The 27719-nt window shown below is 41.0% G+C and overlaps 1 protein-coding gene across 4 annotated transcripts in view; it reads left to right on the plus strand.

Moving 5' to 3' along the window:
* Positions 1-26927, plus strand: part of LOC130527137 (VPS10 domain-containing receptor SorCS1) — a 69336-nt gene extending 42409 nt beyond the window's left edge. Inside the window, exons 8-28 of one of the 4 annotated variants that reach the window (XM_057035330.1) lie at positions 32-121; positions 651-830; positions 2735-2881; positions 3330-3432; positions 4403-4479; positions 4913-5004; positions 5390-5497; positions 7838-7955; positions 8979-9112; positions 10566-10679; positions 11014-11185; positions 11634-11820; positions 11950-12083; positions 12791-12914; positions 14729-14841; positions 17323-17442; positions 18910-19009; positions 21603-21708; positions 22713-22867; positions 23779-23840; positions 24454-26927. In XM_057035330.1, coding sequence (XP_056891310.1) covers positions 32-121; positions 651-830; positions 2735-2881; positions 3330-3432; positions 4403-4479; positions 4913-5004; positions 5390-5497; positions 7838-7955; positions 8979-9112; positions 10566-10679; positions 11014-11185; positions 11634-11820; positions 11950-12083; positions 12791-12914; positions 14729-14841; positions 17323-17442; positions 18910-19009; positions 21603-21708; positions 22713-22867; positions 23779-23801 — 2397 coding nt within the window. In that variant the 3' untranslated portion in view covers positions 23802-23840; positions 24454-26927. Of the gene's footprint in view, positions 1-31; positions 122-650; positions 831-2734; positions 2882-3329; positions 3433-4402; positions 4480-4912; positions 5005-5389; positions 5498-7837; positions 7956-8978; positions 9113-10565; positions 10680-11013; positions 11186-11633; positions 11821-11949; positions 12084-12790; positions 12915-14728; positions 14842-17322; positions 17443-18909; positions 19010-21602; positions 21709-22712; positions 22868-23778; positions 23841-24453 lie in introns of those variants that run through there. The other 3 variants (XR_008950941.1, XR_008950940.1, XM_057035329.1) reach the window with 3 other exon arrangements.
* Positions 26928-27719: the final 792 nt, after the last annotated feature.

A 27719-nucleotide genomic window follows, 5' to 3' on the forward strand; every position in this document is an offset into this window, starting at 1 on the left:
TGCTCTTTCATCAATGTCATTTCTTATTAAGGTGTCAACAGCAGGGAAACCAATCTACTATGTGTCTGCTAAAAGAGACGTCTTCACACCCTTGAAGCTTCCCAAATACACCCTGCCGAAGGTATAAAATAAAAATGCATTTAGTGAATTACATATGTACCTTCTAGTGTCTACAGAATGGTCTTCATCTAGGCAGCACATAATTATAAGGGCACAGTCAAGGCTTCCTCACCGGTTCTGCCTGTTAGCCTTTGCTATTTTCAAGGAAATCAAGGACAGCATTAACAGGTATTAACGATGATCCCATGCTGCTTCACACGTCCACGGTCTTGTCACGTCCGTAGAGACAATTAAATGTGTTTTACTTAATCAAGTCCTCAACACCTTCATTTGTATCGGCTCATTGCAACGTTGGCGGCACAGCCAGAGGTAGATTATGCGCAGAGACAGCAGCATGGCCACAGGTGAATAACTCAGCCCAGTAACTACATTAAAGTTATTTAAAGACAATGCCCAAATGTTTAATGCCATAGCTCAAAAATGCATTGTGACAACAACTTAATGAATTATAATTCATTTGGATGAATGCATGCAGAACTGAATTGTGTATTGTAACTACCGCACTGTTGTTTGCGTTGCTGTTTTGCCAGGACCTGCATGTGATCAGCACGGATGAAAACCGTGTGGTGGCAGCTGTGCAGGAGTGGAACCAGAATGAAACCTATAACCTGTACGTGTCCGATACGTTGGGGGTCTATTACACCCTGGCCCTCGAGAATGTGGTGAGCAGCATCGGCCCCGAGGGCAACGTCATGGTGGATCTCTACGAGGTCAGGAAACATCATTATTTAGGTCATGATTTACGGCATACAATCTGTGCATGTATCACTTAGTAACTCCTCATTTAACTGTAATTTCACAATAACGCCGCCACAAACTTGTAGTTTCCTGTGATCGACCAGTAATGCCAGCTCCTTAAAACCATCACAAAGGCACAAATAAGTCATTACATTACATTTAGATTATGACAAGAACAGTATGAAAAGGAGGAAAAGAAATAAAAAGAAAAGTGAATACTATTAAATCTATAGTCTTCCTAGGCAGGCTGAACAAGAGCCTGCTAAAGTGTGCGGCCATCCTCTGAGTTTACTGGGAACGCTGATCAATATTTCAGAGCTGAGGGGCTGGGATGAGGAAATGTATTAGCCTTGTCATTTTGGATAGAAACCCTGCTGCAGCAGACCCGCAGCCTTGAGAGCACGTTGTGTGAATACGAACCCTCTTCAAAGCGCTGACATCAATAAGGATATGAAATGGATTGTGCCTTTTAAGAGGCAGCGATTACTTACTTTTTAATGAATAACTGCAGATATCACTCCACCTAATGCACCTAGCCTGGGGGGAGGGGGAGTCGTCAAAGGCTGATCTTAAGGCTCTACAAGTGATATAAGGAGGTCCAGCAGGAAGATAAAAATGACTGGAATAATCAGGCTGCCGTCTGTGCCACTCACGTTTTGCTCTGAACTCCGTCAAAGAATAAAATCCATGGATTGTGGTCATCACCCGTAACATGACAGACAGGAAATCTCTCCCCCACGGGACAATGAAGTTTCTGTCAGCTAGGAAAGTGGACTTTCATTGCCATTAAGGACTGTTGCTGACTCATTGCAGCAACCTTTAGCTGTACTAAGTGAGATAAATTTAAGACACACATTACTTGCTCTAAGTTCCCAGCCAGTCCGTCATTTTATTTGGAATAAATGATCCCCTCCCCACCTTGTGCAATGCAATCTCTGAAATTCCAATTTTCCCCTTTAAAGCGGCTTCAGCTGAAGGTCACAAAGGTCACAAACTAAAAATGGAAAGGTTTAAAATAAGCGCCTGTAAGGTGCCCTGCAGAAGCATTTATGCCCCTTGGACCTTTTCCACATTTAGTCAGGTTACAAGCATAAACTTTTTTGGCAATTTTAAGTCAAAGACCAAGTTTGTTATTTAATAAGAGGCTGTTTCTCAGTTGTTGTCTAGAAAGCGGGTCAGGCAACAGGGTCAATACTGAAAAAAACTGCATTATAAAGACTTCTCAAATAGGTCAGGGATGAAGGTTTAAGGCAGGTTTAGGATCTAAAAACATGTTAACAAGTTTGAACGTACAGTCTTCTTGATGGATTGGACTCACGGTCACCCTAAAACTTCTCCAGAGATCTGCCGCTCAGGTGGGAGAATCACTCATGCATCCCTCAAATCTCAGCTGTTGTTGGAAGGAAGCAATAAGTGGTTCTGTTTGCAGTTGAAGAGGGTGCTGTGGTCAACTGAAACATAGTTCAACTTTTCCTCTGGAGGAGGGTGGGTTCATGGGAGGTGTGTCGTGATCAAAAAATATAACTAGCTGAAGAAGTAGCCATTAAACGGACCTTCTCTATCCAGTCTGACTGGACTGCAGCAATTTAGCAAAGATGATTGGGCCAAAATTGCAGCTGTAATTGCAGCAAAAGTGTGGGGGAGGTTTCAATACATATGGACCCTATACGTCCACCAAAAGGCTTGCGACGTGGTCTAACTAAATGCATTCACTGAAGTGTTGTGCTTAATAACCGTATTTAAAGCGTTCAGTGCCTATATACTGTGTAGGCTTGGTGCTACAGGAATGCTGGTAGGAAAATGAAGGGAAGTACAAGGCTGTTAATATTCCACTCATTTTATTTGGTGCTGTAAGCTGCTGCCTCTTGCTTACCAGGTAGCAGGGATAAAGGGGATGTTCCTGGCTAACAGAAAACTGGAAAACCAAGTGAAGACATACATCACCTATAACAGAGGCAGAGACTGGAGGTTACTGCTGGCCCCGAGCCAAGACCTGAAGGGCAACAGCATCCACTGTGTGCTGGTGAGCATCTCCCAGCATGCTGCTTTCACACTGTTTTGTATGTGTGGGCTTCCATCAAAGCACAGCCTTGAGAGGAAATGAATGATCCCCTGTCATTTTGGGGCTCTTTGCTCAGAACGGACAGTGTTTGTCAAAGAGTTCTGGGACAGCTACTCCGAAAGGTCGACCATCGTGATGTAGTCCAGTAGGCTGACCTCTCATTTAAAAAAGTGCACAGAGAAATCATTTTCAGACAGTAAAGCTTCTGTTCTTTTCTTCAAAAAATGACATTGATAGATGTCAAATCGATAATTAGGAAATGAGGTTTTCCTCTTATCTGTGGTGCATCGTCTTCCATGTATTTATAGCTGATTAATTACCAACTCATATCTGAAAAGTGTTGCTATATTTGCAGTTGCTTGGTTTAATCTGCAGCCCTTCTGACTGGTTTCTGCTCTGTTCTCTGCAGCCATATTGTTCCCTGCATCTCCATCTTCATGTGTCTGCAAATCCCTACACGTCTGGGAACATTGCCAGCAGGGAGTCGGCACCGGGAATCATTGTTGCATCAGGTGGCAGCGAGGGAATCTGATTTGATGTTAATGCTCATTCTTTTCAGGGGTTTTTGCCATCACTTTCTCTGGTCCTGTTGTTGAAACTGCTCAATTTTCTTGTTTTTTTTAAATATTATTTGTAATTTTTGGCTTTTACTAAATGTAGAATAGTTTATAATGACTTCATTATGAGGAAAGGAGAAGGAGTCTTCTTTTTATGGATGAAAAAGCCTGCCTGCTTCACAGATTTCCATTTTCCCCTCATCACATGAGAAAAAAAATGTATCAGATTAGAGTGCTGAAAGTTGAGGTCAATCTTCCTGACTCAACAAAAGGAAAGAGACTGGGCAAAAATCCATGCATGGGAGAGTTCCAAGGCTGTCTCCGCTGCTGACCGAAAGAAAAGAACACAAAGACTCTGTCTCACTGTTGCCAAGAAACGTCTTGAGCATCTCCAATAATTAGGGAGAAATGATTCTATGGGCTGACAGGACAAAAGTTGATGTTTCTGGAACGTTTGCGTTAGATGTAGGGTAAAAACGACACAGCATTTGATGAAAAGAACTTTACACATTGGTCAAATGTGATGTTCTGGGCCTGGACAGCTTCCTGTAATGAATGAAATTCTGAATTAACTATAAACTGTGATTCGGTCTAGCTGATTAGGAGACTATCTGGCTCATGGTTCCAGGCTGAAGAACACTTTGATAACACCAGCAAGTCCACCTCAGAAAATTTGGGAAAAAAACCTCCCAAAAAGTTCTGGAATTGCCAAAGTTCAGACTTAAATCCCACTAGATGCTGATGTGAACAGGCAGTTCATGCTTGAGAACCCTCCAAACCCTCCTCAACACTCTTTATATTTCCAAAGTTTCTTCTTTTCATATTTTTTCAAATCATGAATAAATACATTTAATTGTGGTACAGTTTCCTGTTTCTAACACTCGTTTTTCCTATGTCTGTTCCCGTTCCCATGTCGGACCTCCAGGCTGCACTGGCTCTGGACTGAGCAGCAGCAACGTCACTGTGTTCATCACGTCAGATGCAGGAAACACGTGGAGACAGGTTAAGTTACGCCATCACATCACTCTGCTTACTCTCCCCATGGGTGTTATGGCCTCTCTTCTTCTGATGCTTCTTTTAACATTTTCTTTGTTTTTTCATGTTACACGTTTAGAGCCAATTTGACTACCTTAAATCTCACCCCCTTTGTTTACATTTGTTTTTTGAAGACAACCACTTGGTCCTGAACATTCCTGGCAGGAAGCCCTCCCCTCACTGATCCTGACATCTTCAAATTTATGGGCCTTGTTCTTAATTAAACTCAACCGAAGTGCAATTATTCAGAAACCATTATTTCTGAATAATTTGCCTCACTTGTGTGTTCTTTGTTATTTATTTCACTTTATGCTATGTCACGGCTCCGGTGATGCTGACTTGCTCCCAATATGTGACGAGTCACTGCAGCGTAAATGAGCTGCCGTTTCTGTCCCTGCAGATCTTTAACGAGGAATATGCTGTGCTGTATTTGGACCAAGGAGGAGCCCTCGTGGCCATCAGACACACTCCACTTCCCATTCGACACCTGTGGTGAGTCAAAGCCATACAGCCATGTGTCACTCTTGCATTAGTCAAACAAAAGGGGGAATTACTTCACTAACAACAAAGGCATTTTCTAATATTAAGCTATAAACAGTCGTACTCAGATACTGAGGTGTTGGAATTGATTAGACCATTCATTTCAATGATGTCTTATTATTTTTGTCAATTACTCACAATCAGAGTAAGGAAACAAAAGTTTAAACCTGCTGTATTACCACTGTTATGCCTCCAGGTATTTTATTTTTATTTTGCTAATCCAGTTATATTCAGAGCCTTCGGCTGCTGATTCTATTTTGTAACATGATAATTAAATGTTACCCTTTTGAACAAATGAATAGGGGCCATAGTTCAGTAATGCTGGTTTTGTTCCTAGGTTGAGCTTTGATGAAGGGCATTTCTGGAACAAGTACAGCTTTACCAACACCCCTCTGTTTGTGGACGGAGTGCTGGGAGAGCCTGGAGAGGAAACTCTCATCATGACGTACGTAATAAATGCAGTTATTTATATGCTCTTTTGACCAACCCGGGACTAGGACCAGAACTTTACTGGTTTAGAGCATTTCCATGAAACTGACTGACGCTGTTGGCTGTGACCCGAGTGGCCATTCAGGTGGACATTGGAATTCTCTGGCAAACAAGAGGCTCATAACAACACAAGCGTCTGGTCTACATGGACTCTCTCTGGCAACAGGGACCCCCCACCAAGTGACTGTCAGTTACTGAGGGCTCCCTGTCCAAAACCTTGTCTTCTCTCTTTAAAGACGCGCACCAGGAAGTTGACGCGAGCTTCAAGCTCATACGCTTTATTTTGAAGAACTAGACGGTTGGTCCCCCGAAATGCCTCACCGACGGACACCGCTATCTCCTCGCCCTCTCCATAGTTCTATGGACTCAGCTGTCTAGCTGTGCCGCCCTTTTGATGGATCCGGGGAAATAATCACATGGCTGCATGACTGAAGGCTCAGAACAGGAGGGTTTGACGGTTATACAAGTGAAACTCAAGGAGCCCGATCGAAAATGGACATAAAACCCTTGATAAACAAAAGCACTTTTCAACTTAAGTGAGTCATTTTCCTTCTTGCTCACAGATCAATATAAAATAGAGGTTAACAGATGGGTGCAGGCGGTAAATCCAGGGTGGAACTATCATTGTCTCACAACTGGTCCAGCTAGACTGCAGCCCAAGTTGTTTCCAGTGGAACAGAAGGTTCTCAGCTTCTTCTTTACTTCCTGTTGTCCCTGATGGTGTGCCTAGATCACAGTGTGAGGCTGCATAGGTCTCTAATTCTGGCTCGTTCTCAGAAAGTTTATCCCTTTTCATGCCTTTATTTCCACCCCGCTTTTCTTATTGATGAAAGCAGAAATCGTTCTGAACAACCACCCTGCATCAGAACCTGTCCAGCTCTGTGATCCCTCAAAGAAATAATCCCTTTTATCCCCCAGAAAGTTTGACTGGTTGGCAACTGTAACCAGGCAAGTTTTAAAAAAGTTTTTTGAAAACCAAGTTTCCAGACATAAAGTATGACTTGTAATTTATTAAACTTCCTTTAGTGCGCTCACATATATTATTAGAATAGTACTGAGCTGGACTGTAGCAGCTGGTGTGATGCAGTACTTCCATTACTGAAGTGGAGCTGTAAGACTGGGAAGTTACGAAAGGCCGTTCACAGCCATTATATTAAAGTTTCATGAACGCTGCCACAAATGATGGACTGACAGGTGGCTCTACAGCTCTATGGTAGAGTGATTTCACACAGCTGGAGAGACAGTCAGAAATGGCTGGAAAGAACAGGCTGGCAGGGCTGCAGGGAGAGACCTCCAACACTAGTTCGGGCTGGCAGACGTGGCATTAGGTTTCATTGTTCTCGTTTTTCTTTTCGATTCGTACTCATTTTTACAGTGTTTGTCAAGGTGAGTTGGCTACTGTGTAAATTGAAAAATTGATTGTGATAAATCTGCTGTGGTCTGCTTTGCCAGAGAATCAGTTGTCTAGTTCAGCCAGAGATGGAATATTTATCCTATTAGTCTAATCAGAGTGAATTCTGTGGGTTTTCAAAGAAATGTGGATATTGCTTATGATCTTCGGCAAATGTAATGAAACGGATTGTATCTTTTGTTTTTGACACACACACACACACACACATCCATGCACTTCTATCTTTGTGAGGACTTTTATAGGCATAATGCCTTAGCCAGTTCCCTTACCCTCACCATCCCGACTAACCTGCTAACCCTAACCCGAATATAAACTCAATTCGAACCTCAACCTTAAAACCAAAGCATCATCCTCAAACAGTCCGTTGAACTTGTGAGGAACATCCAAATTGTCCGCACCTTCCAAAAATGTCCCCACTTCCCAAAAATGTTCTCCATTTTGCTTTTAGAAGGCAGAGTTTAGTATTCCTTATGTAGAAAGTACACACACACACACACACACACACACACACACACACACACACACACACACACACACTAGTTTAATATTTGAAGCTCCCAACATTCACAGACATTTTATACGAGCAACTTGCGCCAAACACACAACTGTTCAGGTATTAACCTGATTACTGAGCGATCCATTCATGTTTTTCTAAAGACTTTAGTGTTTTATTTGTGTGTAAAGATCTCTGTGTAGATTCTCAATCATAGTTATCCAAGGTAGTTTTCTGTGTCAACTGGACTGTTTTTCTTCTCTTTTGAAGACATTTCGCCTTCTATCCAGAAGGCTTCTTCAGTTCTGCTCATGGTCTCTTCCTGTTAAAGGGGAGTTTTTCCTTGGGTGTTAATTTATTTATTTATTTTTTTTAATGCATCTACTTTCCAGGATATTTGGCCACGTCAGCCATCGTTCAGAATGGCAGCTGGTGAAAATAGACTTCAGGTCCATCTTCAACAGGAGGTGTACTGAGGCAGACTATCAGACCTGGCATCTCCACAATCAGGTATGCATCAGATCATTATCAAAATGGAAAAAAAAGAGCCTGCTTTGTTCTATATTTGATCCTCCATATTAATTGTATTGATGCAACACTGACTGCAAAAGCATTTTTTTCGCGATGATTATCCAAGAAAATGTCACTGCAGTTCAGCGTGAACATTAACCGCCCATTAACGGGCATTTTAATTAAAGATATTGAGGATAATTACATTCAGCCTCCTTTTGCTTTACTAAATCAATCAAAAAATAAAAGTAAAAAGTCTGTAGAACTTTATATGTAAGAATTAGACCTTGGAATTTGGAGTTCCATAGTTGTGGTGTTTAAAGTAACATAATTCATAATACACGGCTAAAACAGCCGAAAATGGCAGGATAATTGTCAAAACGAGACTCCAAAAATAAAGAAAATGCTTCCAAAACATCCAGTATGTCCAGTATACTGACCTAAAAGACCAGTTCACTGGGAACAAGCTTTCTGTTTAAAGCCCGCTGGAAAAGTTTTCCACATTTTGAAAAGCTGCGAGTCTTCTGGTGGCTTCTGGCGACCCTTTTCCCGCATCGCACTACTGACACCTAATGCATAAAAATAGAAAATTCTGCTAGTAGAGCGGGAGCAACGGTTTGGAGGATGCATCCAAAAGTCTGGGTATATCTTCTCAACTTATTTTTGTGCTCCATCTGATTTCATATTCACTTCCCATGTATAGCGCTAAAAATGGATGGCTCGCTGTCAGCTGCAGCTCCTTCTCATTCAGACATCAAAACATCACAAACAAAAACTTCTCAAAAACAGTACATTCACCGCTCTGACACTTGGCAGTGGGGGAGCTCAGAGCAGCACACAGCACAAACCTGTAAATATTCACTCAACAGCAGAAACGAGGAGCTGGAGCCAGGCAGCTACACAGTGTGACACTGCACACGCGGCTGGTCGCATCAGCTAAATTATTTATGGTGGCAAGTGAGGAGAGTGTCCCCCTCTGTTCTCTGTCCCTCTCTGTTCTCTCTCTTCGAATTGGGCCCTCAGGGTGAGCCATGCCTCATGGGAGTGAAAAGAATCTACCAGAAGCTGAAACCCACATCCAGATGTGTGATGGGGAAAACACACTCGGTGTCAATGATGTCCAGCTCCTGTGAATGCACAGAGGCTGACTTTGAATGGTGAGTGCACGTGTTGCCCTTCCAGCAGCCTTAGTCATCATGAATAACACAATTTGCAAGTGGCAAATCAAACCTGCAGCTGTTATAAACGGGATATTTTGACATGTTGATGTTTTATGCACATAACTGGTGTATTTTAGATATTGATTCATGCATTTGCTTAGTTTTATAATTTTCTGCTAATGGAAGCTTTCACGACAACGGTCCACTCTAGACGAGATAGAATGCAGATATACAGAGGACGAGGGCCGTAACTGAACAAATTAGACAATATTTAGTGGATTTTGTACCCACCTTGGACGTGGTTAGGTTTTTTTTAAAAGGACTTCTAGAATGTTAAAACACACATTCGGATTCAGCTCCTAATCACGACGTTAGTTTCTTCTCAAGCGTTCCCGTAGCGTCAGCCATCAAACCCGTTGATGTTCAACATCCGTTGACTTCCCGAAAGATCCTAATTTCACTGCCTTAAACCATATGCTGATTCTATAAATGCTCGGATTCTGTCTCAGTTCTTGTGCCAGTGGGTGCTGGGTTCCTGCCTGATTATTGGAGGATCTATCTAAAGGCTGATCGACAGTGATTTTCAGACATACGCAGACATGAAAACACCCAAACATGCTTACTGACAAGTATATGCATGCTAGTGCTCTTTTACTACCTCTGTATTCACTGCTGCACTGTTACTGACCTCTTATCTCATATTTATTATTTAATGTACTTCTGTTTGCCCTCTTATTTACCCCACTGGGATAAATGAAGGTTTTTTGGATTCTGATTTGACAATTAACAGAAAACATCACAGAAGTGATTTTATTGGGGCTCATTGTGCACAGTACACAGTGTATATTGTTGATCAGTGGTTTTCAGAAGACTTCACATAGATGTGGGATGGAGGGATTAATGCCATGACTGTGTTTATTTCTAAAAGACACAAACACAGAGAAGGGTAATTACATGTGCAATCACGGACAATTTTCTTCTAAATCTTCAAACGAGCATAAATACTCCCCCCTCCCCCGTTTGGTCCCTTATCGACAGACCTCCTTGCTGGGACAGTTGATGAAACCGGCACATTAAACCCGTAAATCACAAACCGTAATAGCTTTCATTAGCGCGCGCTGCAATTTTGTGCCTGTGAGCATATGCTGTAATTGGAGTAAATTTTCCTCCATTTTGGGAACCATTCTGCTTTTTTCATTGTTTGACAAATTACTCATTAGCTGTGAGTGAAAGACTCCCAAAATAACAGCAACTGTGAAGTCAGGATCAACCCTGGTAACATGTTTATGGCTTATTATGGTAGTTTTGGCATGGTTATTGCATTATTTATTGTATCTTATCGGGGAATTGAACATCTGTCCACTTTTTTTGAATTGCCTCCGCCTGGAGCTCCTCTGTAGTTCGTCTGTAGTTCCTCAGCTGTTTGCTGTTCTCTGCTGGATCGTTGCAGTGATTATGGATTCGAGAGACAATCAAATGGCAAATGTGCGCCCGCATTTTGGTTTCACGCCTCCTCCGTGTCCAGAAGGTGCACCGCAGGAATGATGTTCCTGAACACCACCGGGTAAGCACAGGCCCGGGGCGGGAAAAGAACTGGCTGCAGGCCGTCAGCAGATGCATTTACGTTAAATCGTTTGTCACCTTAATTAGTTTCTTTGGGACATGCTTGAACAAAAACTGCACGTTGTCTTCTTATGCAATAAGTGTTTATTATAATTTTATGCCTGGTCGTCGAGATTTTCAGGGCCAACTGGCTGCCTAAATCAACCCTTGAGTACACATCCAACACAAATTTTAATTTGTTATTCTTTCAATCCTTCCTTATCCTTAATCAAATTGAAAATCATTCCACCTACATGATACATCGTCCTAGTCCTGGCTCTGTTTTTCTTTCCCAGCTACAGAAAAGTCGTCTCAAATAACTGTTCAGCTGGAGTCAGCATGGAGTACACAGCCAAGAGGCAGCAGTGCCAGGTCCAAGCGCCCAAAGGTCTTCACCTGGTGACCAGCGAGGGCACGTTGACGGCCACCCTTGGCTCCAACGTCACCTTCCTTGTTTTTCTAGAGGAGGTAAGATAATCTTATTTTAACGAAAACACCATCAACTGTCTGACCTTCATCAACCATCATCAACCATTAAGAGTAGACATCTCCTTTATGCTGAGCTTTGCTTTTACTTCAGAAGCGCCCCTGGTCTGGATTTGTCCGTCTTAGTGCCAGTTTCATTTTTCTTTGGATTATTTTGTGTGGTTTCTTATGTTCTGCCCAACCAATTATCATTCAACACCCACACGGCAGCTTTGTTGTGGCCTCCAGAACACAATAGGGATTAAATGTACACTCAGACACACAAAGACATTTTACAAATTCCTTTTGTGGAGGAGCTGGAGAGAGAGAGAGAAATCAATTCTGAGACCACAACATGGTTAAACTGGGTGGTTTAGCCCCAGCTGAGTGAACCCTTACTGGAAATGTGGGTACTGATTCTTCTAAAGTGTTTTTTTTTCCATCCGTGCAGGGCGACAGTGCAAGGACGAGCATTACACTGGACTTCGGTGACGGCCGTGCTCTAACCTACTCCAACGTCAGCGCCATTGAGGATGGCATCAAGCACATCTACAGAGATGTGGGGATCTACCGCGTGGCTGCGATTGGGGAGAATTACTTTGGATCAGAAACTGCAACATTGTACCTGCATGTGACAAGTGAGCTCCTGTGACTTTAGACGTTTAAATCACGGCACCTCCCATCTTAATTAATTCCCCCAAAATACCCCCTGATTCTTTTCAAAGGGAGTTTTCTGCTCTGTGTGATGTATATGTGTGCCTGAGCAGGCCAGCTGGAGTCCATCCATCTGTCAGCTCCTTTAGTGGCTTTGAGGAACAAGGAAGTGAACTTGACTGCTGTTCTGTGGCCCAACCAAGTGGGAACAGTCACCTATATCTGGTGGATTGCAAATAACACTGAGGTATTTCTACATCTCCTTAAGGTTGTTGAAAGTTGTGTAGGAAAAACATTATAGGAAGCTTTTATTTTTGTACATCCAGGTTAACAAAGTGAAACTGTTTTGATCAACATTTAAAAGTGAAGGAAAAAAAGCCCAGTCAGTCAAGTTTTGTTCAGCGTGTTTTATTACCAAGGAAAGACATTCCACCTTTTAAATAGAGGTTTTTATACCTTAAATTGAGTTCCACAAAGGTTACATTCACATTTTTTGCCACTGTTTGAATAGACTCTCAGCTCGTTTTTCCTTTACTCTTCTGTTACCAGGTCACAAAATCTATCTTTGAACAGTCAGCCTCATTCAGGAACTGTATGTTCTGATTAATTAAGTTCTGAAATGCTTTCTGAACTAGTTTGAACAGAATAATGTAAAGTGGAAATGTGGCTCAAAATCAATAAACAAACATTTTTAATGAGGTAGTAATTGGACAGAATGCTATGATTGGTTCTGGATTCCTCTTTTCCTGGTAGGGCACCAGGAACTGTAGCAGATTCATAGTGAGAATTAAACTGCCTTTCCCTCAGGGAACTCTGTAGGTTCTGACAGTTTAAACTGAGCAACTTGCTCCTTTAGTCAGTCGTACATGTGCATGTTGGGGTGTCAGTATCAGTAGTGTAAGAATGTCTGGAGCCTTTGACCTGCTCACCCCCTGCCTTTCCCTTCCCCAACAGCCAGTTATCACCCTAGAGGGAAGCCTGCCGTGCACATTCTCCAGGGAAGGCATCAGCACGGTCACGGTGCAGGTGTCTGCTGGGAATACTATCCTGCAGGATAGAAAAAACATTGTTGTCCACGGTGAGCCGACCCTGAGGTTCCATCTCCAGTGGGACTCTTTCACTATCTTAACTCACACACAATGTTTCAGAACAATTCGGCTAATTCAACTGTGAAGCAGCTCAGAGATTTCTACCGCGTTTCTGTTTCTATGCATTACATTTGCTAGCATTTTTCTGGCTTTGTGCTGTAAGGCATGACTTTTTAAGATAACGCATGGGATAAAGCTCAAGGTTGGTTGGTTTTTACCACCTCAGGTTAGCGAGCTGGAGCACCAGCCAAGTCACATGTAACTAAGTGTGTGTTGTTAGTTGCCTAGTCAGGTAATCACAGAGCAAATGTGAAGTCATAGACAATTGCATTTAACACCCAAGGTCAGGTTTCACATCGCTCGCCCTTCAAATCCAGTGCCCTGAATCTGATTAGCCTCCAGATTAATTTTTTTCCAAATGTTTAAAAATGACTTCAGTGTGAATAGTTTAAATTGCGATTCCAGGCGTTTTCAGCATAAGGCTATACTTTCCTATTAATATACTTATAAAAGAATAATAAAATACTTTATCTAAAATGTTCCTGTTGTGCAGTAGGTCTGTCCGTCCCACTTAGCCATGGCAGCATATAATAGGAGCCAGTAAAACATTCACATTAGTTGTGAGCCTACCTGCCTCCCAGGGCACAATTAAGTGGTCCAACCAATCAGAGGACAGGACCGCGGTTCTGCACCATTTATTTTTGTTTGTTTAGTGAATGTTCTGTTTTTGCTCAGAAGCTCTGATAAAACCTTTAATGACGGAACTGGCATCTGATGTTGTCTGTAAAAGGTGCAGTTTTGTGGCTTTAATAGACAAAAATGTGTCCTCTGCTGCTGAGATGCAGGGACAGATAGACATACAGCACAACAGTAGCAAATCTAAAACTATTGGGAATGTATGGCCACGTGTTGAACGTTAAAAGTTGATGGGAAAGAGCAGTTAAACATAAAACTCTCAATTTTATAAGATATTTGCAGACAATTGTTGAGCCTGTGTGGTATGTATGATGTCTACAACCTTGTCCCTCCACTGACTCCCTCTGCTGTCACCGGGTTTGTTGTGAGGGGTCTCCGGAGACTTCTGCCTGTTTCAGCCTGTGAAATGTCGAGGTCGCATTGAATTCCGATACGAATCGCATTCTGAAAAAGGCAGACCTGTATTTGAACTGCATTTGAAAGTACTTCAAGAGGATTAGATTTGCTGTTGTGAAAAATAATCAGATCTGGGTTGCATGAGGGGGTCCAAATCAGATTCAGGCCACCTGAGCTTGTAGTGTAAACGGAGCCTGAGCCGCCAATAAATGCATGCTTGTTTAATGTGGGCGGAGCCAAAGGAAAAAACACAACAAACAAATCAGGGATACAGTTTGATTTAATATCTAAGGGATCTCCAAATGCTCCCTTATGCTTCTGATTGACCAGGATACCCATCTTACCAGCGAGAAAGTGTCTTAAGAAAAAGTTGCATTTTTGTTGTGAATGTTTAATGTATGCATAGAATAACAGTCTCACATATCTTTGTTTGTAGAATGAGTGCTTTGAGCTGCTGTGGCACCGTATTGCAGGAACAGGCTGAACTGACGGTGTTTACGACCTCACTGCCTGTCGATGCTTATAATTCTCTGCCTTTACTTTGGGATAATTCTGAGCAACGGCTCCAAAAATATAACACGTTTTTTGAATGAATCTGTTTTTTTTCCCCCTGTAAAAAGCAGATTGTGGTGCAGATGAGCAAAAGACTGAGCAGATGAGGGATACAAAAGGAAGAAAAACAGGCTCAAAGTGTATTTCCTGTTCTGTGCAGAATATTTCCGATCGCATCTGCTAGCCTTTTCATCTAACCTGGATGAGCAGAACCCTGATGTGGCAGAATGGAGGCTGGACGTGAGCCGTGTCATCAAGAACGCTCTGATCCAGGTACACATCTCTCTTTCCCTCCCTCTCTCTCTTTTCTCATGGGAACCCATTGCTTCTATTCTGTTAATGTCTGACTGGATAAGTGATGGTCTGCAGGTGCAGCGTGACCCAGGTGGGTCTGACAGGCAATGATTCTGACTATGAGGATTATAAATGAAAAGCCAAGGGAGGAAAAGGGTCAAAATACATTTGAAGAGGTGCTGATTTCTGCGGCTCATGAATACACGCTGCTCAGAGGAATAAACATCATTATGTGGCTCACGTTTGATCTTCAAGCTCAGAGTTTATGTCTTGAAACCTCTCAGAGAGAAATCGCGGCCAGATTTTGTTCATAAGTTATTTTACAACATACGCAGGTGATTACATACCTCATTTTGAAGGAATAATCTCCTCCCTGTTTAGTTTTATTATTCAGGAGTGATAAATATAAACCTGGCTCTTCATTCTTGGGTGAATATTGGGTCTGTTTTGGTATATTTTGCTGACGTCATTCTTCTGTCGCAGCCGTAGCCTCCAGGGCAGAAGTCAGAAAGGCAAAATATGACATATAGAACAAAATTCCCTCCAACCAAACCCACGCGGGAGGAGCTGCAGCGGCACGAAAGACTCTTAAAGTCACGCGTGAAGTTAATTTTCTGTTTGCTGTAAAATCATTGTCCTCCCACGTGGATGGACGATATTATTATTCATGCACAAGTTTGTTTTATCAGTATGTATGAATCCTGAAAAATGCTGGCAATTATGAACTCAGTAAAATACTGATGCGGCACTGATGCACTCAAGCTGCAACTGTACAATCTTCTATTCATTTATTTGCTTCAGTGTGACCCCCCCTTCTCCATTAAAATTAATATTATTACTCACTCATCAGTGAGTTGCCTTTCTGTGATGGAGGTGAGTCAGATTTGGCAGATCTTTGCGCTCGACTCCGCTGTCGTCCTGAGACGTGTTTATGAATTCAGCATCAGAGGAAAAGTGAAACTTAGGTCATTAAAGTTTGGTTGACTTCAGCTGACTGGGAAAATTTCAGCATTTTGATCAGCCCAGAGCTTCTGGGAGACATTATCCTTGCCTTAACTTGGCCATAAAATGATGTTCTCTAATAGAAGGCATAAAAAGAGATGCAATTACTGCACATTAACATCATAGGTACTTTAACATTTTGACATGTCTTTTACAAAATGTTGCCAATTGCAGTGTTTCAATTTACTAGTTAAATAAAAGAGAATCGCTTCACAGAGAGTAATGTTATGCTGGCTGATTTCTTTCTGTGGTAAAGTCTCTAAAACCTAAAACTATCATTTTATTTATTTTGGTGAAAGTACAAATTGTTACAGATTCGTTTGTGAGGCTACGGGACTCTGGTGAAACACGCTCAGAGCCGGCCTGCCAGAATTGCTCTAGATTATATTAAAGCACACTGGCCTCAGATAAGGTCAGAATTCATGACTCAGCGGTAAAGAAGTTGGGTAGAAATGGCAGCATGGGAGGAAACCGCAGCCAAAACCACTGAGCTTCAGCGCTGTTCCATCAGTCATACATGGATGTGGAGTGATGTCCGGGGGAACCAGGCATTGTGATTCAGTGTACCTGAATATGCTGATGGAGAACATCTGGCCACCAGATCATTGCCTCAAACTGAAGAACACTTGGGTTCTGCAGCCAAACACCCCAGCAGGTTCACCTCAGACTGGCTTATCGGAAAAAAAAATAAAAGGTTCAGTCGAGTCAAAGCCGAGACTGAAATCCAACTGCTGTGACCTTAAAGGGGCAGTTCATGCACCAAAACCCTCCAATGTAGTCGAGTTAAAACAGTTCTGCAGAGGAGAGTGGGTCAGAATCCCCCAGAGCACCGTGAAAGTCTCAGTGACTGCAGTTGTTGCTGCCGAGGAAGATTTGGAATTTGTTTTTTTCCCCCCTCTCCTTCATAAATAAAACCATCGTTTTGAAGCTGCATCGTGTCTTTAAGTGGGTTACCTTCGCTTGAATTTGTGTGATGATGTGAAACATAAATGCGGCAAATGTGCAAATAAAAACTAGATCAGGAAGGGGTCAAATTTGTTTTTCACAGCGCTGTGTGTTGTTGAACATTAAATAACAATGAGCAGCAAAGGATATTGACTGACAGGCTCAACTCACATTCTCCATCATTTGGTATGATTTAACTGTACAAAAACTGTTGAGCAGGAGACTAAAGAGAACATTTTTTGAGAGCTTTTTCTTCAAACACAGTTGTGTTTACATTAGAGCTGTTGGCAGCAGGTATCAAAACCCCATTTTGTCATTTTAAAACAGCTAAATGCCAATCAATAAGGCCCATCTTTATTGTGCGCAGACCTCAATATTACATTTTATGGCCAGTAAGAGAAATTATACAGGAAGTTTGTCTGCATAGCACGGCATCCAGAAGCATCAACAGTCAATGAGGAGTTTTCAGTGGGATGACTGGAGTAATGTGGCTCCCTTCTCCTCTCTCATTAGTCAACAGGCGTGAGGGAGGAGCAGCTGCTGGTCACCGTCCTGCCTGGTTTACCCACCACAGCAGAGTTCTTCCTGTTACCTAGCAAATGGTTACAGAAGAGTCCGGCTCATTTAGATCAGGTGAGTTGACGGCTGTCTGTTCCTTCCCTCCATCCATCCGCTTTTGTTTCAGATTTGAACCGCCACCCGCCTCAGATTAAAGTACCTTTTCTATCCAGCAGATGTCAGTCTCGCTCTGTCAAACATGCCTCCATGAATCCAGTTGTTCGAGCATTAAGAAGCTCTGCAAAAGCCTCGTCTGTAAGCCCCACGAACATTAACTAGCAGGGGGAATTACTCTAAAAATCTCTGGTGTCACATCCTGTGGGATGTTGAAGGCATAGATTAGGAAAGAGAGACAAATCGGGCGTCACAGTCGATCAATGTGCTAAAATCATTGCGCATCAAGATGAACTAAATAAGCCTTGAGCTTCAAGTGATGAGTGATAACGTTGGCTCTGATCCCAAAGAGAGACCCTCACACAAGTCAGCCATAAATCTTCATTCAGGGCTGGCATGTTAAAGGCACGCCGTGTGCTCTGCTTATTAGAATCCATAATATATATACTGATCCTGACATTCAGTGGGAAAATAAATTAGTCACACATCTAAATTTAACCTACTAAGAAATAAAAAGGGCAGGATGAAGCATTACAGTAATTATTCACATCACAATTTCACTGGCAAATGAGGCAGATAAGATAAATGCAACTTTTAGCAGAAGGGGAAAAAAGAATCTCCAGAGGAACATTGAGAATTTTGTTTATTTTTGTGATTTCTGATTATAATTTTATATGTTCTTATTTTCTCGAGTGCTGAGTATATGGGGGAAAATATGACTTTGCTTTTGGAGTTTCCGTTAATTTTTCAGTTTTAGATGATTACAGTTACATATTTGCACATAAGACATTTAATTTATTTTATTTTAAATACGCTAATAAAAGTGTTTTTTCTGTGACATATTTACATGTGGTCATAGGATTTTGTGTTTATTTGTATAAAACTGCATTCATTCGTCACTTTGATTAACATTTAATGAATTGAAGTTGCCTTCATTCAACATGTTTTAGAAGTAAACAGTTTGTGTTTTTAAAAGTACAGAAGAAAAGAGCTTGAGTAGACCTCAAAAAGGCCTCACTTGATCTCAGCTTAGTGGAGTGTTGATGTGTCATTGACTGACAGCAGCCGTCACTGTCAGACACTCCAAATAAATATGTTCCGGATGTGTTCAAAGGCATCTGCTCTGTGTTTTCAGATGGAATTAGCTGCTGAAAAGAGGTGACTGTTCTAGGTCCATTATGCTCCTACTAAATGGCTGAAAGCTTGGCGTTCATCATGAACAGTTTTACACTCTAGTTTTCAAATTATAATACAGATTGCCCACTTTTAGTAAATATCCCTTGGTCTGACATTTATGACAAGGCTATAATTTAACAATCAAGATATTTAGTTCATCGCTTGTGTCAATAAATTTGGAGAATGAGTTAAAAACTATAAAATATTGAAGACAAAAGAAGCCTTTTATTCTGTAATTCTGTGTTTCAACAGCTTTCTGAGATGTTGCTGAGTGCCTTAAATCAAAACCTGGTCCAGTTCACGTTAAGGCCCGGGATTCAAGTCACTGTGTATGCAGCACACCACTCCGCCGGTGAGCAAACACAACTACCTCTCTCAATGGAAACATGTAAACATTGATCCATAAATATGTTCTAATATATCATAATTAATGTTCACATTTATCTAAATCTGAGCTAAAAGTGGGATGAACTCTCATCGGGGGAGGCGGCGTCAGCCTGACAGCAGAGGGACTATTTATCCACTCAGTAGAGGACGGTATCCTAGTCTAGCCTTGAATGTACGAAACCCTGTAGCCTTTGGTTTGCCCATTACTCTGATGGTTGAAAACTCACTTAAGCACCAAGGGCTCAACAGAACCCCCTGCCCCCCCATACCCGGAAGATGAACTGGGATCAGTTTTCTGAGACTATAGTCACCCTGAAGCCAGATGCCATGTAGGACATGATCCCTCAAACCTGTGTCTGACCTGTGTGAGGCCCAAACTAGAGCTCTCCACAATGTGGTATGAGAACATAGAGCTCCTTAAATACATTGTTTGTATAGTCAAATCTCATCACTGTAGACCTTAATAGAGCGCAGGTCTACACTTCAGTTTTGGAGATTCTGTTAAAGCTTTGACGTTGGCTGAGGAAGGGGAACCTCCAGACAGGAATAAGCTTGTGAAGGAGAGGAGAGAACAAGAGCTAGCATAGGTGCCACTTCCCAGTGGTGAGTCAGGAACCCAAACAGCTTCCAGCGACCTTGACAGGAGGAGATTTTGACTGGAGTGTTAAATCAGAACCCAGGAGATCACATGTTAGTAACACACATTAATAGCCTTTAAGTAGCTAAGAGCTTGAAGGATGATACGACTTGCTAAATTGCTGCATCCAAAATTACTTCCTATTCCCTATACAGTGCACTAACTAGGTAACTACGGTGCATGCCACTTTAGCTACGTCAAATGTGACCTGAATCTGATTTGTTTCTGACAGTGCGAACAGCACTACTCACATCCAATCTGACATTTTCATATCCGCTTCAGGCCACTATAAAATGCAGCTTTTAATCAGATACCTATCAGATTCTCTTGAACGCGACCAAGTTCGCATGTAATGCGACTTTGACATCTTTCCGGAGCGGCACGTGTCACAATTCTGTGCCATTGATTAACAGGAATGTCAGTCGCCATGACAACAATAAACATGGCAGACAGTGATGATGGAGTAAGCCGGCGGAGAGATAACAAAGTCTCAGACTTAAATAGTATTTGGAGTGGCACTTCAATGCAAACCAAACTAGAAGGGTCTCGCCTTATTGGCTCGCATCCCTCCTTTTAGCCGACACCCGCTCACACTCTTTCGAAGAGCCAAACCAAAAAAACCCAATTGAGCAGTAAGACCTGTGAATGTAGTCTTTGTCAGGCTGACTAAATGTTATGGATAGACGCACCCTATTTAGTGCACTCAATGTAGCCGATAAGGCACTGTAAAAAGTATTGCATAACTAATGTGTTTACCACGCAATGTATACCATCCCCTTTTTAAGGTTGGATGCAATAAGCCAGACATGACGTTAATTATTGAGTGCATTCCGGAACGTCAACAAAAGAAGAACCAGTGAGCATGTTGTGTTCATTGCTCAGTAAAAGAATTCTAAAATTACTCGACTGCGCTGATGTTGATCTGCTACATATTCATTATCTGAAGCTCTGACGCTGTTTAGAGTGCACAGGCTTAGTGTCCCAAATCCGATTTTTCAGTGAGTGCACTAAGTAGTCCACTCAAATCCTTGTATAGTGAGAAAGGACTAGTGGACAAGTGTGTGATTTCAGATGGAGCCTCAGAGTCTTCATGCTCTTTTCTAATGAAGTGATGAGACGCAGGTGTAGAGGTGTAACTATGGGGACGCAGTGTTTGAACCTGTCTGTGTGTGTGTGTTCTTGTACTTGCTACATAGTGAGTACCAAGAACCACATTCTACTTGCTAAGTGAGGACATTTCTTGGAAGTAAGGACATTCTGGCTGGTCTTCACAACTGCAAAGGACAGTTTAAGGCTTAAGACTTGATTTTAAGGTCAGGGTTAAAATTGGGTTTAGGTTATGGTAAAGGTCAGAGTTAGGGGGTTAGCTAGAATGGTTAGTGTCAGGGTAGGGACTCCTCACAAAGATAGAAGTACAAGGATGTCTGTGAGTGTGTGTTTGGTTTCGCCCCGCTCTCCCTCCCTCCAGCAAACCGAATGACCCTCATGTCTACATTATTACCTGTTTCCAATCACCCCCACTCCTCTCCTGGTGGACTTAAACAGTCTCTCTTTCCCACTGTGATCGTCCTTGTCCTCTCCTTGTCCAGATTGTCCAATGTCTCTCTCTTATTATTGTCTCTGGAACTCTTCTTGCATACATTGTCTAGTTTTGGAATCTGATTTTGCCTGGTGACTAGAATTTGTTCGCTGCTTTTAGACTGAGGGTGCGGCTGACCTTGTGTTATATAGTACAGAATATAAAACAGCCAAGAAACCTCGATTCAGTGAAAAGTGATTCATAAAGGTTCGTAAATCTGGATTTAGGTATCGGTGAACCTGTTGAACGGTACCTTCATGACTCATGAAGGTGAAAATGCAACTGATGTTTTTTCTCAACTTCATACACACTTACCTGCCTGTTCTTTTTGTGTGTCTGCAGCGCCCCTAGTGGACACCAGTGAGAACCAGAGTGGCTCTGCAATGCTCATGCTGCTATCAGTAGTTGTTGTTGGTTTAGTTGTGTTTATCATCTACAAATTCAAAAGGTAACGTGTTCATGGAACATCTATAGAGCCGTCAAAATGTGTGTGATGGAAAGGAAGTAAAAGCTTTCACGGAGGATCAGCTGAACAGATGCTGTCTATCAGACTGCTGGGGTTTGACAGCGGTATATTCATTCACTGGTATATTTTGGATTTCTCAATAGAAGACTGGCTATTCCCTCACACATCTGAAGGAAAATGACAGTGTTATTTCATTTTTAAATAAGAACAGTCATTCAGCCATCAACATGTGTAAATAATAAGGGCTTTAAACAGCAGCTAACCTTTCTTAAATTATGTGGCCTTGACAACCAGCAGTTACAAAGGGAAAAGGGTTAACATTTATATACCACCACACTTCTCAATGTTTAACACACATGATGCTTATAACACATCACAACTGTCCACAATTTATATTGAGCAATGGGCTGATTACAGGAGAGGTACAAGGACACTGAGGTGCCCCAGAGCAAGATACCAAACCCCCAAAATGCTCAGAGGTCCTGTCAAGGACAAATTACTCACTCTCTATTTTAATGATTGCATGTGCCCGTGCTCATTGTAGGTTAATGTATACTGCATGTAAACAAAGAAGAAAGCACTTTCCTCTCCATGGGACTGATAAAGGATTCTTAACTACAGAGGAAATAAATGTTCCAGATGAGGATAGTAACACTGCTGCCTGTGAGATAGCACCCTCAGAGCAATTTGGCATCTCAACATTAACATTAATTAACATGCCAAGTTGATGACTGAGCAAGTGGTAGAAGACAGTCTTCACAATCAAGGCCACAGATACTGATTGAGAGGCAATTTATGGACCGCTGGCTATTTTTATTGTTTTCCATGTGTCAGGACTCACATCTACTTTATACTCAGACAAGAGATAAAGACAGCAATAATGCAGAACACTAACATTAAGTCAATATCAATTCATGCCAATAGATGTGAATATTTATTCCAGGATAGGTTTTATTACCTGGCCTCACTGTAAATCTTTCCTCAAGGAAGATCCCAGGCCTCAACGTCTATGCACAGATGCAGAACGAAAAAGAACAAGAAATGACGAATCCAGGTAATCCCACAGAGGCGCGGCCCAACTCACAACGGGACGTGCAATCTTTGGAGATTCTGGACACGGAGTTTAACTCCCGGCCAGTCGGTGAATAAACACTCTTGCTCTTCAGTCTCTTGCTCGATTTCTGTTGTTTTAGTGTTTGTATTCGTGTTTGTGTTTTTCTCTACATCTACATTTATTTTATTAGTATTTTATTATAACTGTGCTTCCGTTTCTGGGGAAATGGTCCAAACAGTGAATGAGGGCTGAACACAAAGGCCTATGACATAAAGTTACTAAGTGGCCATACCTGCCGTGTTTGTCCAAAACCAATAAATTTAGTCAGATTCTACCTGGCATCAGCAGCAGGGTGCCGTTCAACGTCTGTTCTAGTTAAAAGGGAGTTTTTTAAAAAAAAATCAAAGTATATTGTATTAGAATAGATTATATTATTACATGCATATTTCAACATTAATTGTTCTATCTTTATTTTTATAACATTCTAAATTCCATAAATTCAGCAACATTTTTCAGATGTTATTGAACATGGAACATGTTATTGGTGTTTTTCTTCCATCATTAGGAGCGACTGATAAGCTTTGATTGATGCGCCAGTGGTCTCGTGTTGTCCAGTTGTTTTAGTGCACTAAATGGGTTTTTAAGTGCAGTACTGCTAGGCCACCAAACTTCGATGCTTCGTGTCCAAATGAAGTGGCAGCTCCCGTGTCATCCTGTCATTATCAGTCTCATCAGCCTGTGCACAAAACCCCCAAATTTAACTAAACTTAACTCAAACTTTTAAACAACTGTAACTGTTGCCATTTTCAGTAAAAATCTGTACATTCTGCTATCCAGATGTTTTAAAACTACCTCACAGTTTGAACCAGCTGCTGTTTAGAATCATATGATTATTTATCATAAGATGTTTGTCCTTCAGAAAGATTACATTCATTCATTAATGTTTTTCATGTTTTTCTTCATGTTTGTCTTGTTCTGTCACCCATCTGTGGATTCAGATATGAAGGCCAAAGATAATTAGTCTCATCATATCTGTGGCTCAATCCTTCTCTTCCCATTTGTGAGTAAACATCTTATGTTTCATTCATTTTCATTTTTTCTTTCAATGGAATCCAATATTAGTGCACATTCTTTCTTTTCTTTTTCATTCTACATATTCAGAATTATATGAACTCCTTAAATATAGCCAGTGAGTAGCCTGACATGTTTGATTCTATCCATTGTTAATGTCCATACACTGCACAGTGCGCATTCTGAAATACTTTCTGAACTGTTGGTTCAGACTGGATGGATTGCAGACCTCAATGTAATTTAGTTACCACTTCAGGGCCCCCTGTGGCACACCCCCCTGGATAAAACCAATATAGTTTCCGTGCAGCAAACAGTCGTGTAATGCTCTGATAGCCGCTGCATGCTAGCACTGGTAAGCAGAGTGGTGGTTCTCGCTAGAGGGTTAAAGCTGAAGGAAAAATAATGGAGCCAAAACCCAAAGAATATTTAAACTCTAATGATTCATTCATGAGGCTGCAAACTGACTAAAAATCAGTGCTAATTATTACAAAGCATCCATCATCACGTTGATTGCTAAAATCACAATTTTAACTTTTTGTACATATAACAAGATGTTGCATTTAAATTAACACACTCCTCTCTCTGGCATGTCTCCCTGGCAGGATGTATAAAAGCTCCTGTACATGTGAAATTCTCCACAGAACTCCCCTCATACATCGTGTAGACTTTGGACTGGACTGCTGTTCCATTGTGGTCACATTTTTACCATTTGGAACCAAATGGTTTTGAGCTTTATACCTGTGCATGTTGGACCCTGCTGATACATACTGTGCTCTGTGGAAACCAGAACAGACTGTGTACAGGTTCTAAAGTTATTATTACATAGAATATGTCTGAAAAAACTACTTTAATTATTTATACAGGACAGACATGGAATACAGAATGGACACCAGCATGAAAATGACAGGGTTAAAAAGAAACATTTTTTAGATTCCTGTAGTACGATGCTATTGTGTTTTATGGAGTTGAATTATACATTTAATTTGTCATGGATGTCTATTTACAACTGTATTTAAAAAAAAAAAAATATATATATATATGTATCATGCTTTGTAGGAATACTGCTGTATAAAACATTACTAGGGTACTTAAAAAGCTTTGGCCCCTGGTAATTTTCTGGATTCAGTGTAAACTAAGAATTCATCCCGGTTCAGAATTCTGTTGGAGAATCTAAAGAGTGCTGCAAAGAGATGGAACAGCACTTCTCTGGGTTGTGATGCCCTGAAAGTTTTCTGTTGCATAGAATATGAGGAGACCGACTTCCTGCATAGTTAATGTGACCAACCAAGCTGAAGGCTGTCTAAGGTCGCTGACACATTTAGGCTAATGTCCTGACACACTCTGAAGTGGCACACAGCTCATTATATCACGCTGTTAGCAGCAGGAGAAGCAGGCCGCAGACATCTCAGGCTGTGTGGGCAATTCTCTTACACAGAGCTGTCATGCCCCGGTTGATCATATCTGCCATCAGTCAGTAGACAGCCTCAGCAGACAAGCCTACAGCACTGCCTGTCCACAATGTTGCTATGGACCTTATAGAATAATGACAATTGGACAGCTGCATGCGCTACACACCGCTTTAAGAAACCATCAGTTTCCCCACGAACTCAAAGACACTTTTGTTGCTTACAAATGTATAAAACCACCCTATATGTGTGAAAAACCTGATGACCAGTCTCAAATGGACCCCCCGCTAACACAATATTATCAATTATTATATTAAGATTGGATTAAAACATATTGTGCACATGATTTATTCTTTAAAAATGATTTACAGCTCACAAGCAGCCATGGTGGTAATGTTTCGAACTGATACTTGAACTATACAAATTGTCTTGGCTTTTTTGACATTGAAAGTCTGATCCGTGTTTAGTATTTAAAATTCATACTCCCTGTTCAGGGCTGACTGGGTCTGTAATAACCCAAAGACTTGACGCCAGAGCAGATAATTGTGACAAGCTGTTACTGCGGCAAGACTGAGACTGGGCCATGATATGACATTTTGGAGTGTGAAGCCAATATTTAACCAAATACACTCCACAATGCCATCATTCAAAACTAGTTATATTTGCTGAAATATTAAGGATCAGAAGGCCAGCAGTTTGTTCCTAACTTGCTGTCCAAGTGTGTATCCAGATTTTGTAATAAGACTTTGAGAAGTTGTTGCTCTCACTGATGACGAAAGGCTTTACTGGTTGAGTCAGAGTTAGGTTTTGGAGTGAACCTGAAAGTCCAATGTGACACCATCGGCTTTTCCACAGTTGTAACTGCTTCATGGTTGTATCATGAGATGACAACTAGATCTGTTCCATTTGTGTCCACAACGGTGGAAAACTGCACAACAATCGCAGGTTCCGCGACGCTCCAGGTGTGCAGTGCATTCAGACGCAGGGATTAGCATTTTCATCCAGCTACAGTGGGACAAATCTGTATTGCAGCAGTGCTTACATTTCGTAGCTGCACGCTGAGATGATTTGAGTAATAAATATGCATCCATCTTCATTTTCTACTGTGTGTTTTTAATCTGAGGATACAGGACACCAAGCTGATTTATTAGCTTTCACAGCCTGGTTGTTTGAGGGTCATTTTATACATTTTAATTCATTTATTTTTTTCACAGAAACCATCAGCGTTGATGAAATGTGCAACAATATAGCAACAGATATTGAGTACTTTTCTATATTGATGGAATATTAAGAAGGATTTCTTTTCACAATTTTGCAAAGTCAGGGTACCAAGTGAATGTCCGGAAATTAAAAGTGTTTAAAAGTCTGTTTTGATCCCGTCTGAGATCCAGTCGTCTCTTGCTTTGTTTCTATTTCCCCGCAGCATTAGCAAAATTATTATTTTTCTAGACAAATTTAAATAAAATGGTTAAAAAAAGTTTTATTACTGTACAACTTTTATATAAAAATAAGTGTCAGTGTTTTTGTTCAACCTTAACTCTGCTGTGTGCAATTGTTTAATGCATTTATAACAATATTTATTAAATGTTAAGGATTATGTTAACTGTGTTGTTTTTTTTTATATTTGTAAAAATACTATTGCTGAACCTATAAAGAAATGAAAGAAAGGATGTTTTGGCATTTTCTTTTTCACATATTCAGCCAAAAGTAAATCTAGATATTCAAACATATAATTACAGATATAACAGGAATGCAAATGTGTAGACAAGTCATTGTAATATTTTTAATTTAATTTAATTAATAAAAGATAAATATATTTTCTCAAGCCTTCTGTAATTACGTAGTAGATTAGAAATATTGTAAATCATTTGTGAATATTTGACCTTATGGGATCACCTTTTTTCATTTCACTTCATTCTCTCATGAAAAATAAAAGATGTCCTGATCTGTTTAGTGAATTATATCAAAATACCTCCTTCTGATTCCTTTAAAGTTATATTGAAATGTTCACTTTACGTACTCAAAGACTTATTCTAGCATTCCTACCTAAATTATTCACAGACAACTTGGGACTTGACCAACTTAGCCTGGCAGTCATTTTGCTCAAATTTTTAAAAAAAAAGAAAAAAAAAAGGGATGGAGAAGAAGAGACCCACTTCCTCTTCGCCACCACTGCTGTGGGCAGTTTAGACCAGTTTGTCATATAAATAGGTATGGGTAACTGAGCACCCTCATTAAAAATGAACATGTCCATTTCAGCATGTAGAACCTTAACAAGCCTCAGCGTGGAGTATAATGATGCTGAAATGAGCGAATAAAGATAAAAAGTAATTACAGCCGCCTTTCCTGCTTATGCAAGTCCTAAAATAACTGTTGGTTATAGAGGCTTTAGCCTTTTTTGTGCTATCTTTTGTGATAAAGACAGGGATAACATGCAGACAGCTTGAAAGTAAAGCATATTC

Source organism: Takifugu flavidus, chromosome 6 (genome assembly GCF_003711565.1).
Source record: "Takifugu flavidus isolate HTHZ2018 chromosome 6, ASM371156v2, whole genome shotgun sequence".
NCBI lineage: Eukaryota > Metazoa > Chordata > Actinopteri > Tetraodontiformes > Tetraodontidae > Takifugu > Takifugu flavidus.